Source organism: Bufo gargarizans, chromosome 11 (genome assembly GCF_014858855.1).
Source record: "Bufo gargarizans isolate SCDJY-AF-19 chromosome 11, ASM1485885v1, whole genome shotgun sequence".
Taxonomy (NCBI): Eukaryota; Metazoa; Chordata; class Amphibia; order Anura; family Bufonidae; genus Bufo; species Bufo gargarizans.
In genome coordinates this window covers 83,473,147-83,491,967 of record NC_058090.1, presented here as the reverse complement: position 1 = coordinate 83,491,967, position 18,821 = coordinate 83,473,147, and the positions used below count along the sequence as shown (strand labels likewise).

The 18,821-nt window shown below is 40.5% G+C and overlaps 1 protein-coding gene across 1 annotated transcript in view; it reads right to left on the bottom strand.

Moving 5' to 3' along the window:
• The window catches only part of LOC122921380, a 75,032-nt gene that overhangs the window by 10,442 nt on the left and 45,769 nt on the right, over positions 1 to 18,821 (bottom strand). Inside the window, exons 15-20 of the mRNA XM_044271357.1 lie at positions 13,126 to 13,271; positions 10,373 to 10,393; positions 8,081 to 8,347; positions 6,109 to 6,381; positions 4,690 to 4,944; positions 1,023 to 1,301 (exon numbers count right to left, since the gene is read on the bottom strand). Of these exons, the coding sequence (XP_044127292.1) occupies positions 1,023 to 1,301; positions 4,690 to 4,944; positions 6,109 to 6,381; positions 8,081 to 8,347; positions 10,373 to 10,393; positions 13,126 to 13,271 (1,241 nt within the window). The remainder of the gene's footprint in view (positions 1 to 1,022; positions 1,302 to 4,689; positions 4,945 to 6,108; positions 6,382 to 8,080; positions 8,348 to 10,372; positions 10,394 to 13,125; positions 13,272 to 18,821) is intronic.

Sequence of the window (18,821 nt, the reverse complement as noted above, 5' to 3'; positions counted from 1 at the left end):
AAAGAATTTGATAGTTTGTTTTGTGTAAGCACACCGAAAGTGATATCTGGCCATCATCCTAATGAACTCCTCAATCCGAGTTAGCTTTACAGCTCAGTTTATAATCTTTGAGGTTCATAGACGTTGCTAAGTTAATTAATAAGCCTATCCATGTGTGATTTGCCGTTAAATGGATCTTTTTGTCAAATTTTTGGGTATTTCAGCTCAGTCCCATTCAGTTGACTACCTGGCACCACTTATGCAAACACAAACTTTCTTTGAATCCCAAGCAACCTCATTGTTTGGCCTCTTAAAGGCCCACTTTCACAGATCTTCAAGAGGTTAAACATTGACTTACAGGGGGGCCACTTATAGGTAACACTAGAGCGATGGTGTTCTGTCTTTAAGACCGAGCTAGCCCCACTGTATGGGTAGATGGGGAATGATAGCTGTAAATAAACTCACGGACCCATTTGTTTCTTTGGCTCCGCAAAAACAACAAAACAGAAAGAACACGGATGTTATGTGTCTGCATCTGTGCCCCCCCCCCCCACCATGCTTTTTTACAGTGGGTCCAGTGACAATTCTGTGATGTTCACAGACCACATCTGTATTTTGTGGATCTGTGACTTGCGGACTGCAAAATGGTTATGGTCATATGCAGGAGGCCTAACACTGGTCCTAAATCTTGGTCATTGTGGGTATTTGGTCAGAGCCCAAGGAATTATGTGCCAGAACCCCTTAGATTGGTAAAACTCTCCTTATAGTTTAAAAGCTGGGTCTGGAAAAACTAAAGAAATGGAAGTGATAAGTGCTCCTCACGTGTAATTCATTGCCCTAAACCAGTTGGCAATAGTACTTAGTACGTGGCAAACAACCCACCCCTGCTGTACAGAAATTATGAGAGCAAATAAACTTGAAAACAATTTTGATATAAAGCCATGAGGTGGGGCTAATAAAGATTAACGTGCCTAATAAGTAGCGTCCGAAATTTGGAGCAATTTGCACCATTTGCCCCAACATAAATCTGTTTTCATACCAACCTGTTATACTAATGTAGGACACTTTGCTCATCTTCATCACCGTACCTAATGGAGTCTGCACCCCGCAGGTATATTTACCAGAATGCTGCCACTGAGCGGGCATAATTCTGTATTCATTAGATGAACCAAATTCCTGCACTTTCTCTCCATTTCTGTAGAAGGAAACCTGCAGCTCTGTACCACGTCTCAGAGGGTTTTGTCTTGTGTCACACCTCAGGGTTGCAGTACTTCCTTCTTCTATGGAGGAGGGCACTTTTATTTCTGGACTTGTAAAGAGATCTAAAATAATAATATTATCATTAATTTCTAATACTTCATCAATAATATTTTATTGTAGCCTATGACCAGGACTGATCTTAGCTTGGATGTGCCATTCCTCCCATATGACATACCTTTATAAGGTGCCTAATTGAATACAATCCTACAGCTATACTCACTGTATAACCGAATGTGAGGTTCTTAGCAAATGCATTTGCAGAATTATTCATGCCCATCCACCAAGGCAAGGTGACCTGTACTTGACAGAAACTATGCTAAATGCTACCTTTTCTGGTGCCTCCAATGAATTCAGGGGAAGCAGATTCCACATATACTGGACCCACTCAGTATGCTACCTTTCCTGCTGCTAGCTGGCCTCAAGGTAGCAAACAGAGTGGGTCCAGTATATACTGCATGTGGAATCTGCTTGCCCTGAATTCATTGAAGGCACCAGAAAAAGTAGGATGTAGATCGTCAGGAAGATGTCACCTTGCCTTGGTAGATGGGCATAATTATGATCAAAATGTACAGTGGTCCCTCAAGTTACAATAATAATTGGTTCTGGGGCGACCATTGTAAGTTGAAACCATTGTAGCTTGAGTCCATAAGCCTATGGAAAACTAGTAATTTCTTCCAAAGCCTAAAAATGTCCTCCCAGAATTAGAAAAAGTGAAGTTTTAAGAAAAATAAGCAGATGACCAAGACATATAAAGCAAGCCCTTAAGTAAAACAGACAGTAATAGATGCTGGAAGCTGTAAATGACTTTCTATGGTGAGAGCAGGAGCTGGTCAAGGTCTTCCCTACTACATTGATGTACCAGAAAAATAACATGGAGTTGCCGCTCAACTGGTGCCTTTGGCGCAGCTGATCCTGGCCCAGACAGGGGGCAGTACATAACATGTAGTACCGCAGAGGAGCTACTAGACAACCACTACATGATTGGTTGGAGTCTGAGGCATTGTATGTGGAGGTTAGTTTTAACTTATGATGGCCCAAAAAAGACCATTGTATGTTGAAAATATTGTATCCTGAGGGAGTTCACATACATTTATATAGTGAGTCAAGCATTATGGTTTATATATTAGTGTGTGAGTGTTGTTGCATTGTACTTGATTTTGTATTTTCAGTCATGGCACCTGCGTCTTTGGCCTCATGCACACGACAGTATTTTTTCACTGTCCGCAAAACGGGGTTCCGTTGGTCCGTGATCCGTGACCGTTTTTTCGTCCGTGGGTCTTCCTTGTTTTTTGGAGGATCCACGGACATGAAAAATGAAAAAAAAAATCTAAGTCAAGTTTGCCATTGAAATGATAGGAAAAAACGGACACGGATCACGGACACGGATCACGGACACGGATGACAATCTTGTGTGCATCCGTGATTTTCACGGACCCATTGACTTGAATGGGTCCGTGAACCGTTGGCCGTGAAAAAAATAGGACAGGTCTTATTTTTTTCACGGCCAGGAAAAACGGATCACGGATGCGGCTGCCAAACGGTGCAGTTTCCGATTTTTCCACTGACCCATTGAAAGTCAATGGGTCTGCGAAAAAAAACGGAAAACGGCACAACGGCCACGGATGCACACAACGGTCGTGTGCATGAGGCCTTAGGCTGTGCTGTGTAACTTTAGTTTTTGTCTTCATAAAGGGCCTAATTATAAGCACCGCACCATATAGTATGGAGTTCACATACCAGTGCCATATACCAAATAATGTATATGGCTGACTAAATAAGCATGCTACACTGTGCTGCCACCATCATAAATTACACAAAATACAAACTGTACAGTGCTCAAGTATCACTACACAATGTAAATACAACCATGAGTAATACCTCCATACAGCGACCATATAGCAGCTACATGCATAAAATAATCTAATGACGGCTAGATTTATCCAATGTCCTTTTCTCTTATATGTCAAACCCATCACCAGGGACAGCTCCAATCAGTTATGAAGACTCCAAATCAAACCAGTACCTTGAAAACAAGGTCCACAAAAGATATGTAGTTTGCACTAACAAATGCAAAATTATACCCCATCCAGATAAAAGCATTAATGTCCCTCATGTCTGCCCTTCCAGGCGTGGACTTCAGACAGCGGGTGGAAATCTCCATGTTGGAGACTTCAATTACTCAGACTGTGATTGGCCTTTTATACTTCCATTTGGCTTTTGGGAGTTTATAATGCCCATTAATTAGACCTGGCCCATATCTCCTGACGGAGCTAGACGGCCATGACCTCTTGAGTTCAGGTGAGCTATGTGATTTGATGTTTAGATCGATTAGGTAGGCATATTAGATGGATATGGGCACGGCTAGGGCATGGTAATTCTATACATGGTAGATGAACCCTGCTGGTCTTGTTTCACATCAGAGTCTCATTTGTTAAAAGGTTCAGCAGACAAGTGAGAGAGGGGGCATTGTTTTGGATTTATGTAAGGGTTATTAGTAGTTAATGTCATATTTTGCTCATATGATGTCATCGTGGCCTTTACTATATTAGATTCTTCATTGCCTTTGCCCATAAAATAAAGAGTTAAAGGCTTGGTTTGATTTAGAGTATTCATACAGACTGTGCTATGTAATGTTAAATAATACTGCTATACAACATAATCATCACATTATATAACCATCTGTGGTGTTGCAATGTGCCAACTTTGACACCTTCTGCAGCACGGACAGCTAGTACACACTCCAAAGGCTGCCACTTCGTATGGCAACAGTAGGAGGCCACAAAGAAAGATAAAAGCTTTTGCTAACACCATCACATTTGGTGGTAGGTTCTCGAACCCCTTTACCCAGTAGCAGAAGAGTTACAGCAGTTGCATTTGCATCAGGACTTGGCAGTGATGTCATACATAAGGTCCTGATTTTGACCTGTGCCAGGACCTTGTGTGCTGAAGACAAGACAATCAGGAAGTAAGGATTAGTAATTAAATACCTTTTTGGGGGGTCTGACTGATTTTGAGGTCAGATGGGGTCTGATTTAGGATTCTAGGACCTAATTTAGGGGTCTGATCTACAGTCGTCTTAACTTAGGGTTCTATGATGTCTGAAGTAATTTAGGGGTTCTGTCTGAGATCTGTGGTCTGATACGTTACGGCATATGATTTATGTAGGGTCTGTGGTCTGATACATTACGGTGTCTGATATATGTAGGGGGCTGTGGTCTGATACATTACGGTGTCTGATATATGTAGGGGTCTGTGGTCTGATACATTTTGGGGTCTGCTCTGTGGTTTGGTTCTTCCCAAGCCATCATCCTATATGGATGATAGCACATCTGGTGGGACCAGGCTTTAGTCAGTTGCCACGTCATGCTGGGAGATTTGTACAATCTAGCTGAAGAGCGTGCCCTCGCACTGTCACTATTGGGGCCATGTAAGGAAACGTTTTTTTGTTACCTTGGACAAATATAAATGTTTCTCCTGATTTTGCTAATTTTTCGCTTTGAGTCTTTTTTTCACATCGGTAAATTCCGTTCATAGATTTATTCACATTTGACAAATATGAAATGTTTGTTGATTCCTGAATTTTGTTGCCGTCCTTATAAAAAGTTATGGTTTTCTTATCATTGAATTGAGAGCTGTGACACCTCGCATCCAGGGAGTCGCCTTCTACAATATTGGGGGGAGTTTGCAGGATGAGTTCAGGAGGTTCTGAAAGAGAAGGGATAGATAGATATGAGAAAGATAGAGATATGAAATAGATAAATAGTAGATAGATAGATATGAGAGATATATTATATAGATAGATAGATAAATAGATAGACAGACAGATATCAGATAGATCGATATTAGATAACGGCTCATTCAGACGATCGTATTTTTGGGTTCACAAAATTGCAGAATTGGTGCAGACCCATTCATTTCAATGGGGCTGCAAAAGATGTCCGCATCCGTTGCTCCATTCCATGGCCCCGCAAAAAAGATAGATCATGTCTTATTCTTGTCTGTTTTGTGAACAAGAATAGGGATTTCTATAATGGGCCGTCCGTTCCGCAATTTGCGGTACACACATGGGCGGCATCCGTATTTTGCGGATCTGCAATTTGTGGACCACAAAACACGGCACAGTCGCCTGAATGACCACTTAGGCTCCATTCAGATGTCCGTAGAATGGGTCCACATCAGTTCTGCAATTATCCGGAATGGGTGCGGACCCATTCATTCTCTACAGGGCCGGAAGAGATGTGGAGTGCACACTATGTGCTCTCCGTATCCGCATTTCCGGAGAGTGGCCCCAATCTTCCGGTCCGCAGCTGTGCGAAAAAATAGAGCATGTTTTTTTCTGGAATTGCGGACAAGAATAGGCATTTCTATGGGGGTGCCTGCCGGGTGTATTACGGATCCGCAATGCACTACGGACATCTGAATGGAGCCTTAGGGTACACACGTTAGTACTTTTCTTTTCCAGATTGTCGTTCCATTTTCCTCAAAAACCTTCAGTTTTTACCAATTTGTACATCCGCATCTGTTACGTTTTTCCACCAAAAAAAACCTGAAGGAGGAATATATGTTGCTAGGGTACTAAAGAAAAACATTTTTTCTATTTCCTGGAAATGGATCCGCAATTGACTACAATGGGACAACGGACTGCATTTTGTGGACGATAGTAGGACAAGCTCTATTTTTTTTGCGGATCCGCATAAAGGAACGGAACGACGGATGCGGACAGCACACTGAGTTCTGTCCGCATTTTTTTGTGGGGCCATTGAAATTTGCGGAACGGATGCGGATTACAAAATACTGACGTGTGAATGGACCCTTAATATGAGTCAAATGTTAGATTGATGACTATTCTGATAATTGAAGATCACTTACTTTTGCCTGTAACGTATAAATGGAGTGAGTGACTGGAGTGACTGCGACCAGCAGATGTGGCCCAGCATTCATACTCTCCGGCATCAGCAGGTCCTGCATTTCCAATTGTAATTTCTTGTGTGTTTTTATTTATGTCTTTACTGCCTTTATACCAATAGAAGTTGTAGTTTCTGATGTCATTATTTGGTCCGATGTCACATTTTAAAGTAACCGAGTCACCTCTGTATATGTGGTTCCAATTAGGGGTGAGACTCAACATATAATGGACTACATCTGCAAGGAAACAGGGAAAAAATTACATATAATAATGACCAAAGTGGGCAAATAAAAACACAGAAAAACATAGTCACAAAAATATAATTTGCTGAAGGGGTTGGCCGCCTTAAAAGAATCCAGGAAAATGGACATGCAAGTGCACGCAGTGCCAAAGTAACGTGACATGTACCTTTCAGCTCATTCACAAGAGCCCTGGCTGCCCGTTCTTCACCTATGTATACATCCCACTGCAGTGCCCGCCATGTCCATGGTAGCCAAAATGGTGGCAGTCACCTGGTCATCTCGTTACCAATTGCTTACCTGTCCACAGCCGCATCCTATTCTGCACAGGCGCTGGATATGTTCAACTACTGTCAGATAGATAGATGTCAGATAGATAGATATAAGATAGATAGATGTCAGATAGATAGATAGATGTCAGATAGATAGATGTCAGATAGATAGATAGATGTCAGATAGATAGATATAAGATAGATAGATGTCAGATAGATAGATGTCAGATAGATAGATAGATAGATGTCAGATAGATAGATGTCAGATAGATAGATAGATGTCAGATAGATAGATGTCAGATAGATAGATAGATAGATAGATAGATAGATGTCAGATAGATAGATGTCAGATAGATAGATAGATGTCAGATAGATAGATGTCAGATAGATAGATAGATGTCAGATAGATAGATGTCAGATAGATAGATAGATGTCAGATAGATAGATAGATGTCAGATAGATAGATAGATGTCAGATAGATAGATGTCAGATAGATAGATGTCAGATAGATAGATGTCAGATAGATAGATGTCAGATAGATAGATAGATGTCAGATAGATAGATGTCAGATAGATAGATAGATAGATAGATAGATGTCAGATAGATAGATGTCAGATAGATAGATAGATGTCAGATAGATAGATGTCAGATAGATAGATAGATGTCAGATAGATAGATGTCAGATAGATAGATAGATGTCAGATAGATAGATAGATGTCAGATAGATAGATAGATGTCAGATAGATAGATGTCAGATAGATAGATGTCAGATAGATAGATAGATGTCAGATAGATAGATGTCAGATAGATAGATAGATGTCAGATAGATAGATGTCAGATAGATAGATAGATGTCAGATAGATAGATGTCAGATAGATAGATGTCAGATAGATAGATAGATGTCAGATAGATAGATGTCAGATAGATAGATAGATGTCAGATAGATAGATGTCAGATAGATAGATGTCAGATAGATAGATAGATGTCAGATAGATAGATGTCAGATAGATAGATAGATGTCAGATAGATAGATGTCAGATAGATAGATAGATGTCAGATAGATAGATGTCAGATAGATAGATAGATGTCAGATAGATAGATGTCAGATAGATAGATGTCAGATAGATAGATGTCAGATAGATAGATAGATGTCAGATAGATAGATGTCAGATAGATAGATAGATAGATAGATGTCAGATAGATAGATATGAGATAGATAGATGTCAGATAGATAGATAGATGTCAGATAGATAGATAGATGTCAGATAGATAGATGTCAGATAGATAGATAGATGTCAGATAGATAGATAGATGTCAGATAGATAGATGTCAGATAGATAGATAGATAGATAGATAGATAGATGATTGACAGATATGGAATAGATAGATAGGAGATATTCTGATTATACTAGAAGATCATTCACCTTTACTTATAACGTATAAATGGAGTGAGTGACTGCGATTATCAGATCCGGTCCCGCATTCATATAGTCCTGCATCATTAGATTTTGCACTGCTAATTGTAAATTCATGATTTCGTTGAATTATCTCTTTTTTGTTTTTATACCAATAGAAGTTGTAGTTTCTGATGTCATTATCGGGTCCGATGTCACATTTTAAAGTCACAGAATCCTCTGTGTATATGTGGTTCCAGTTAGGTGTGACGGTAACCATGTAATGGACTAAATTTCCTGCAAGAAACCAAATGAAAAAATGTACATAATAATGAAAGGAGCGGTAAAATAACAACACTGGAAAGCAGTGTCAGCTAACTTCCAGCCTCTGCATCACGAGGAAGGTTGACATTAGGGATAAGCGAAGTCGAGTCGCATAAAACTTTGTTTCAATACTGTACAGAGCGAGCACTCCGTACAGTATTAGAATGTATTGGCTTCTATGAGCCAAGGTTATTACTTTGCGAAGTCTCGCAAGACTTTGCATAATAACTTCATAAATTAATGTCACCACCAGACATCTGAGAAGCTCTGACAGACGTCCTTCAGAACCTCCTGCTTGAGGTTCCTTTTGTTTTGCTTTCGTTTTCTCATCTCGTTAGCCTCTCTCAGCTGTCATGTAGTTGCACTGATTGCATCCCTTTAAATCCCTTCCCATACTGCATTACTTTGCGGTTTATACAACTTCCTGGAGTGTGTGCATGCTGGATGCTACTACTGAGTCTTCTACAGATAAGTTTGTTCATTTATTTGTGTTTTCCTGTTTGCTGGATTCTAGGTGACCCTGACTCCCTCCATATCAAGTGTAGGGAGCCGGTGGTCGTGTCCCCTCTCTATTATACTGTGTTCAGGTGTCATACAGTCGAGGAACGAGGATATGCAATCGTCTACCATAGAGATTTTTGCATAGGCTGAGCAGTAAGGGAGAGAGACAGGTCTGTTACAGGGCTTACCCTCTGGTTCCTTAGTTTTGGATCCAGTCAGTCGGTCTTCTAGTTTCTGTACACCTTCCGTGACAATTAATTTCTACTGTAAAAAAACATTTCCTGGGTTCGGTTCCAAGGTACCACTTGGAACCGAACCCGAGTTGGGGAAATGTTTTTTTTACAGTAAAAATTAATTTATGAAGTTTTTATGCGAAGTCTCACAGTATTCAAACTATTATGTCACATCCGAAGTCGATTCACTCATCCCTAGTTGTCACAGCCCCTGTATAGACAGAGTTATATGATATATGACATAGTTTGCTAGGCTGAAAAAATACATCCATCAAGTTCGGCCTGTCCTGCAGTTTAGCCTTCAAATAGTGGCGTACCTCCAATAGAGGCAGACCACGCAGCTGCTATAGGGCCCATGGGGAAAAGGGGTTCGGAGTGAAGCAAATGCTCCACCCTCTAATTACACTCATTACTGTCCTGCTCCAGTAGAGTATCCCTACATCTAGTAAAGAAACTGCACAGACCATGGTGTAGTTCCCAGGTTAGATAGCAGCATCTGCCAGGACCTGTGATGACATCATCATCACAGGTCCTGTACATCTAATAAAGGAACTGCAAAGAGCATCATCATGGGTCCTACAACCCTCAACAGCATGGAGAAGAGCTGTAGGATGTGCTCTTCAGGGAGACTAGAATGGAGTTGTAAGCAGAGGTCCTTCTCCTTTCTCTTCATTTGCACTCTATTCCCTATTTTTACTCATATCTCACTCATATATATAATACTGCAGATATTTACAACCACTATTATCTTATGTACCTCACGATAACGTGCGGGTGACGCTAGGGAGGCTTATTCCCATCGTGACCTGCTATTGGCTGCTCCCCCTGTCACCGGATGTGTGGGTATGAGAAGCCATGCGGATGCCGGGGAGTCAGTTAAGTACAATATGTGTGAGGGGCCCGGGCAGTAGGGGAGGCATTTTAGGTGTTTGATAACCCCATTAGGATATACTGTATAGTATATACAGCAGTGTACTGACATGTGAGGTACGAGGTACAATAGATGCAGTGGACACAGGAATGTAGTATAGCCAGCAGTGTACCTATATGTGACGTACGAGGTATAATAGATGTACTATGTACAGATATATAGTATATACAGCAGACCTAGGAGCAGGGAGCCTCCCAGCTGGCAAAGCCGCCCTGGGAACGAGGTCAAACACAGATCCTCGCTCCCGAAGCTAAGCAGCAGGTCTGCGGCTGATGGGAGGCCGAGTGCGCCTTCGGCACCCCGTTACAGTAATGCTGAATGCTGATTATTTACCTGAATTTTCCATTATCGATGCTGAAATTAAAACAGTAGCAAAAATAGTAATTAATAAGTTTACTCCACAGTCATATAATTTTATATATATTAATCATTTATAATAATAGGCTAGGTAGTACTAAACTGACTGATAAGTGCAAAATAACTGAGGTGGAAGTCAGGATTATTATTACAGGTTTATTAGTACAGGATGTATATGGAGCTGCCCTAATTTGTGGATTGATTCTCATGGACAGTAACAGCGGTGTTGTAACGACCGGGTACCTCCGTCGATAGATGCTCCTAGTGCTTTCCGAGGACTCCAAGCACTCCACTTGACACCGTACGCCCTGCAGACCCCACGAACCGCCGCAGCTTGGTTGGGGTCTCACCGTCCTCCACCCACACTGGGCCTACTACAAGGCTCCAGGCTCCAGTGGGTGAACCTCTCCTACAGCCAGAGAGCAGGAACAGCTCTTACAAGAGCTAGTAGTTATGCCAGGGGAGTATAGCAAATCGTCAGCGTATAGCAATCCCCCAGTTTTGATCAGTTATCCAAACACTAGTCTCAACATGATGAAGGATAAAACAGGAACTCTTTATTGAGGGCTACTCGCCCGTATTTATGCAGGTCCCCATCTGGTGGACACGCCCCCAGGGTACCAGAATGGAGACTGCGACACACCGAACAGATACAACACATCCCCACAATGCATCATGGTTTCCTCCTCTCTGCCCCAGAGACAACCGAGGAATAATCCAATTATCTCTCAGGACAAAGGGGAGATCGCCAATACACATGTGGAGACAACAGGACAGAAATCACCATTTAAACACACAATGTCACACCCTCCCAGCAACCACAAACATTTAACATATTCCCAGATAGCTCAAGTCTGAGTGCATATCATTAGGTGAATGGCACTCAGACCGCACGAATACAATTAAACTAGCCATCTGGGTACCCTCACATAACAAAATACAATTCCCAAGACAGATTTAAGCTGTGCGGCCGGCCTGTCTTCTTTAAAGTTAGTATGGGCCATAATCCTGAGGCAGGAGGCTGGCAACCAGCCCCCTCCAAAACACCGTGGCGAGGTTGGTTTCGTCACAGGTGTAATCGCTGCTGATATGATTGCTTTTGTCCTGAATTAAATCTGATCAGGGCTCAGGACTTGTTACCACAAAATGTAATGCAGTCGGCAGGCAGCATGTTATAGAGCAGGAGGAGCAGAGCAGATTGCTAATAATTTTGTCAGAAAAAATATTTGTAAAAATTTATACATTTATAATTCTGCTAATTTAGTGATTTATACATTTATAATTCTGCTAATTCTGACTTCAGCTATACATGGGGGAGGTCTTATTATTGATTGACAGCATTCCCTGTGTAAGTGTGTATACAGAGATGTCAGTGACTGAAAGTTGTACATAGAGAGGTGTTATCTGTGATTGGTAGCATTCGCTGTGTAAGTGTGTATACATAGATTGCTGTCAGTCACTGATAATTGTACACAGGGAGGTGTTATTAGTGACTGATAGCGTTCCCTGTGTAAGTGTGTATACATAGATTGCTATCAGTCACTGATAGTTGTACATAGAGAGGAGTTATTAGTGACTGATAGCGTTCCCTGTGTAAGTGTGTATACATGGATTGCTGTCAGTCACTGATAGTTGTACACGGGGAGGTGTTATCTGTGACTGATAGCATTCTCTGTGTAAGTATGTATACATAGATTGCTGTCAGTCACTGATAGTTGTACACAGGGAGGTGTTATTAGTGACTGATAGCATTCTCTGTGTAAGTATGTATGCATAGATTGCTGTCAGTCACTAAAAGTTGTACACGGGGAGGAGTTATTAGTGACTGATAGCGTTCCCTGTGTAAGTGTGTATACAGAGATAGTTATCATCACTAATAGTTGTACACAGGGAAGTGTTATCAGTGATTAGTAGCATTCTCTGTGTAAGTGTGTATACATGTATACTGTGTAAGTGTAGATACAGATGTAGCAGGGTTAACACACAAACTCTTAAATTACATTTCTTAACTCATCGCGTTATCTTGAAACAAAAGCCATTGAAAAGCAATTAAAGGTGTTTGCTTAACGCATTTAGTTTAGATAACACGTCTCCTAAAGCATGTGTGTTAACTCTACTACATCTGTAGCTGTCAGTCACTGAATATTATCCATTTTACTGAATCTTTTCCTCCAAAACTATTATCAGATGGTCAGCTTCTCCTGCTCTATAACATTGACGATTGCATTGCATTTTTGGTGACAGGTCTTCTGTAAGGCATCCAAGGAGTTTATACAATATATTTTTGTTTTTTTTATGAGTATAGATTTTTAAAAGTGAATATATATATATAAAATCTATAGTTTTATGATTTTTTAAATATTGAGTTACATTTTGACTTCTTGGTTACTACTTTCCTTAGTTTACCTACTCAAGAATATTATATAATAGAACAGTAAAAAAAACTAAATAATAAAAGAAATTAAAATATCCAAAACTCAATTTAAGTATAATATGTTGTACTGCATCTAAAAATGTATTTTACAGGATAAAGGAAAGTCATCAAGCACATTTAGAGAAGATGCAATGTGTTTCTGTGGAGAAGAAGGGCCCATGGACAGGGTTGCCAGATGAGACTCCCCACTTTATGAGTTCTTTTGAATATGTTACAAACGACCCACAACAAAGAAGATACACATAAGGACTCCACGGTAAAGAATATAGGATGACTATGACGTATCTCTACTTACAGATGAGGATGAGGAGGGTGAGGACCGGCATGATGCACAGTCGGTAAATGTAGCGCTCGGCCATCTCCATCTCTCTCTCTATGTTCACTGTTTGTTTCACTTCCCCTTTCTGATGCAAAGGAGGAAGAAAAATTTTTGTCACCCAGTTTTACTTCCCCCCCCCCCCAAAAAAAGAGGTGCTCAGTATGACGACCATTTCACAGGGCCTCAAAGGAAAACTAGAAATTATTCCCCAGCCCACACCATGAGCTCCAGCTACTTTTTTTTTAACTAACGTTTGTGTCCATCATAATATATCTCCAGCCTGGATTCACAAACTGGAGAAGATTTATTAAAACTGGTTCTTTACACCAGTTTTGATAAATCTCCCCCGCTGTATTTTGTGCATTTTAGTGTTTTTGTCATTGACGTTTTTAATATCAAACTGTTGCTGCCAGATTTTTGTTTAAAGTTTATAGTTAAATTTAAATTACCGGTATTGTACATGCAAAATGTTTGGTTTGTGGTGTTTTTGTGACTTTTTTTGTATCTGCAGCCTGCTCTAGGTGTGATGTTTTTGGCTTTTTTTTCTCATAGAATGATCTTGAAAGCTTTCTATAAAGCTCATGTTCAAGGTGTTACAAAAAAGAAATATGTCACCAAACACCATGTAAAGAAAAACACCAAACACAACTCGAATCACGTTTTATTTTGCAAGCATTTAAAACACTGATGAAAAAAAACACTGAGCAAAGGAGTACTGCCTTTTAGGGGTTGAATTTGTTAGGATCAGTAGGAATGTTCCTGCTTTTTCGTCTTTTCTTGTCTATTGTTTGCAATTACAAGCCTGCTGCAGCTTTGGATCATTTAGAGAAGGAGTTCCGGACTGGTTAGCCAATTTTTGAACAGTAGATGCTGGTTATAGCGTGAGCTCTGTGGGGCACATTTATTAGGACTGGCGTTTTAGACACTGGTCTTAATAAACCTCTATACCTGGCAGTGGTTCTGCCGAAGTTATGAAGAGGCCCGGCCTCTTCATAACTTCAGCAGATCCTCCTCTAGTTCCAAATGTGAGACAGCTTTCTAGCTAAAACAGGCATAGAAAATTGTAAATGAGACAAGCCTATCAGCCTGTCCCCTTCCCCGCCCATAACTTTAGACCTGGCTTGAGCAGGGAGGAGTCGCAGATTGCGGCACAACTAATCGTTGCGTCGCAATCTGCGCCTGAAATAAGTCTAATATATGAGTATTTCAGCATCATACATGACCCCCATAGTTTTTTTTTCCATGTATATACCGTATATGTCTTGTCTCACTTCTAGTTTAGCTCTACTCTTTTTTGGCTATTTATCTTTTTGTCCTTGTGTCTCTTTATCCCTTTTTTTGTAGGACAAAGTGTACTTCCTAATGGCACCATTTATGTTGCATTCAATGTAGTGGGAAGCTGAAAACATTCCAAATGGAGTGGAATTAGAAAAAAAAAATCACAATTCTGCCACAGTTTTATGAGTTTTGCTTTTGTAGCCTTCACCTTTGCAATAAAACTGACCTGTTTCCTTCATTCTCCAAATCAGTACGATTACAGTGATACCACATTTATATCGTTTTATGGGTGGTGTTTTTATAGTGTTCTCTATGAGATAAAACTGACCTTTTCTCTTCATTCTCCAAGTTAGTACGATTACAGTGATACCACATTTATATAGTTTTATGGGTGGTGTTTTTATAGTGTTCTCTATGAGATAAAACTGACCTTTTCTCTTCATTCTCCAAGTTAGTACGATTACAGTGATACCACATTTATACAGTTTTATGAGTTTTGCTTTTGTAGCCTTCCCCTTTGCAATAAAACTGACCTGTTTCCTTCATTCTCCAAGTCAGTACGATTACAGTGATACCACATTTATATCATTTTATGGGTGGTGTTTTTATGGTGTTCTCTATGAGATAAAACTGACCTTTTCTCTTCATTCTCCAAGTCAGTACGATTACAGTGATACCACATTTATATAGTTTTATGAGTTTTGTTTTTACACTGTTCCCTACGAGATAAAACTGACCTGTTTCCTTCATTCTCCAGGTCAGTACGATTACAGTGATACCACATTTATACAGTTTTCTGGGTTTTGTTTTTACAGAGTTCCCTACGAGATAAAACTGACCAGTTTCCTTCATTCTCCAGGTCAGTACGATTACAGAGATACCACATTTATATCGTTTTATGGGTGGTGTTTTTATAGTGTTCTCTATGAGATAAAACTGACCTTTTCTCTTCATTCTCCAAGTCAGTACGATTACAGTGATACCACATTTATATAGTTTTATGAGTTTTGCTTTTGTAGCCTTCCCCTTTGCAATAAAACTGTCCTGTTTCCTTCATTCTCCAGGTCAGTACGATTACAGCGATACCACATTTATACAGTTTTATGGGTTTTGTTTTTACAGCGTTCCCTACAAGATAAAACTGACCTGTTTCCTTCATTCTCCAGGTCAGTATGATTACAGTGATACCACATTTATACAGTTTTATGGGTTTTGTTTTTACAGCGTTCCCTACAAGATAAAACTGACCTGTTTCCTTCATTCTCCAGGTCAGTACGATTACAGTGATACCACATTTATACAGTTTTATGGGTTTTGTTTTTACAGTGCTCCCTACAAGATAAAACTGACCTGTTTCCTTCATTCTCCAGGTCAGTACGATTACAGAGATACCACATTTATACAGTTTTATGGGTTTTGTTTTTACAGTGCTTCCTACAAGATATAACTGACCTGTTTCCTTCATTCTCCAGGTCAGTACGACTACAGTGATACCACATTTATATAGTTTTCATTACAACATTGTAATACTGATCAAAAAATCTAAACTTTGGGAAAAAATATTTTGTTCTTTGCAACGCCATATTCCGACCCCCATACATTTCTCATCTTTACAGGGCTCATTTTTTGTGTGGCGGTCTGTATTATTCATTGATACCATCTTGGTGTGTGTATGACTGCTTAATCACCTTTTATTCAATTTTTGGGGGGACCTAAAGTGACAGAAAACCAGAATCCGCCATTTACATTATTTTTCTTTTACAACGTTTGCCATATGGGATAAATATTTTTATCGCAGTTTTGGGATGCGGCAATATCTAAGATATTTATTTTATACTGTTTATTTTAATTGTGGGGAAAGGGGGTGATTAGAATGTTTGTTTATTTTATTATATTTTTAAAAACTCCCTTAGGGAACTTAAAACAGCGGGCACCCCTCAACTATGACAGCAGCATGTACGGTCAGGAAGTTTTTTTTTGGAGTAACAGTATTGATGACCTATTCTGAGGATACATGAGCATACAGTTAGCAGAAATAGAAACTTTATTATTATTATTTTTTTCTCAGAAAGTGCCATTTTCCGCTAACTTGTAAAAAAAATTAAATCATACATAAACTCACCATGCCCCTCCGCGAATACTTTGGGGTGTCTTCTTTGTAAAATGGGGTCATTTGGGGGCTATTTATACTATCCTGGCATTCTAGCGCCTCAGGAAACATGACAGGTGACAGAAAGTCAGAGCTGCTTCAAAATGCGGAAATTCACATTTTTGTACCTTAGTTTGTAAACGCTATAACTTTTCTGCAAACCAATAAATATACACTTATTGGATTTTTTTTTAATCAAAGACATGTAGCACAATAAATTCTGACACAAACTTGTATAGAAATGTAATATTTGAACAATTTTACCAGAAAAAGTTAAAAATACACCTTTTTTGAGAAAATTGCGGTCTATTTTGATTAATATCAGAAAAATGAAAAATCTCAGCAGCAATCAAATACCACCAAAAGAAAGCTGTATTTGTGAGAAGAAAAAGAGGTAAAATTCATTGGGGTGCCAAGTTGCATGACCGAGCAATAAACCGTTAAAGTTGTGAAGTGCCGATTTGTAAAAAAGGGCCTGGCACTAGGGGGGTATAAACCTGTGGTCCTTAAGTGGTTAATACAGTGCAAACTTTAAACGTTTTTAATGGGCTGCAGAAAATTGCATGGACGTATGATACAAGCTATCTGCAATCAAATCGCTGTGTTAAAAGTGGAAAAATAGCAAAATGTTTGCTGTCAGTGAATGGACTTTTGCACTGAATCTAAAATGGCTGTCGGAGGCCTTCATGATTTATTTACTGTACCGTCTTTGTGTAAACGCCCTGCTAGCGGCAGGAACAGTTGAGGTACACCCCCTTCAGAGCGGGAAAATCTACTGTGCCACCCCTTATGCAAAGTAATAGAAATGTGCCTACCTCCAATGTTGCACTGCCCAAGAGCCGGCGCCTCCCCTATGCAAAGAAAACCCAGTGGGAGGGTCGCTCACCAGAGGAGCGTCACGCCAGATGACGCTAAGCACTCCAAGGAGAAAGACGCTGAACAGGCAAAAGAAGCAAGCAGCATGGTTGACGGGAACATGGAGTCGGTACCGGAGGCAGATTGGGAAGCTACCCCTGTCATCTCTACACAGGAGGATTCCCTTGCTGTACCTATGATAAAGGAACAGCCTGCTATTGCTGCACCGGAGGCAAGCGCATGTTTTACACTTGAGTCCGTGATAACGGTAGCAAGCAGAGGGAACTTGACCGCCCCTATAGTGTTGATTGGACCGACTTCGACCTATGATATGGAAGAGCTGCAGGTTTGCGTCCAGGAAATACTGGAACGTCACTGGCGGGAACAAGGAATGAAACTGTCACCGAGGCCAACCACCAGCCCAACAGGTCAGTCACTCCAGTTGATATTAGTGCTGAAAGGTCCGGCCAGGACCAAGCTACTATGGGTTATACATTGCCGCCTCCGTCTTCTACAAAAGTATGGACCAAATTGGCAGCTGATATAAAGACAGCGCAACTGGTTAGAATGCATGCTTGTAAAAAGTACAATGAAAATATCACCCGCCGATTAATAGAAGATCCGGTAGAGGATTTCTCCGTAACCTTACGGAAGAGGGGCCAAGTACTTAATTTCTGCTAGCAGCGGGGTTTAGTTTCATTAAAGAGCTGGAACATGACCGAGACTACTATGTTAACAGACGGTCCATAAAAAGAAAGGATCTGCCTAGTCACCTCCACAGCTTATATGAGGGTGAGATTGTTGAATTTACCCCGACGGAGGGTACATGTGGGACCTTATGCTATTTGTGTTACACGGCCCATGCAGGAACCAGAGTCTTGGGAATTAATAGAGAGCTCCGAATCCGAAGAAGATGAAGATCCAGTCTTCTCTACTGCCCCCAAGCAGCCGGATGCCAGATATGTGCCTAGCCCGATCCCTAGCCAAAAACCAATATGCCACTGGCTTTGCAGGAACTAACATCCTGTGGAAACCCGCAATCGCCACTAAGGACCGAGAGACTCTTCCTAAAAAGAAGGCACGGCGCACCGACGAGACAAAATTTGCTCCTGTCCCTAAACCAAGAGTGTACCCAACTGTTGTGACAATTGGTGGTCCAAAAACAAGCTATCGTGAACCAACTTCAAGGAATGAAGCCGACTGCATTTCCTGATGTAAAGTTCACCCCTCTCACTTAAGTGGAATCAACTGCTTTAGTTCTATCTGCTCCTACGGAAGAACAGAATTTACTTTAAAAAACTGAAGCTGGGCCGGAGCCCTGTATCCTTAAACAGGGGAACAAGTCTTCTGTCTTTGACAAGGTAAGAAAACATCTAAATCTACCTCTTGC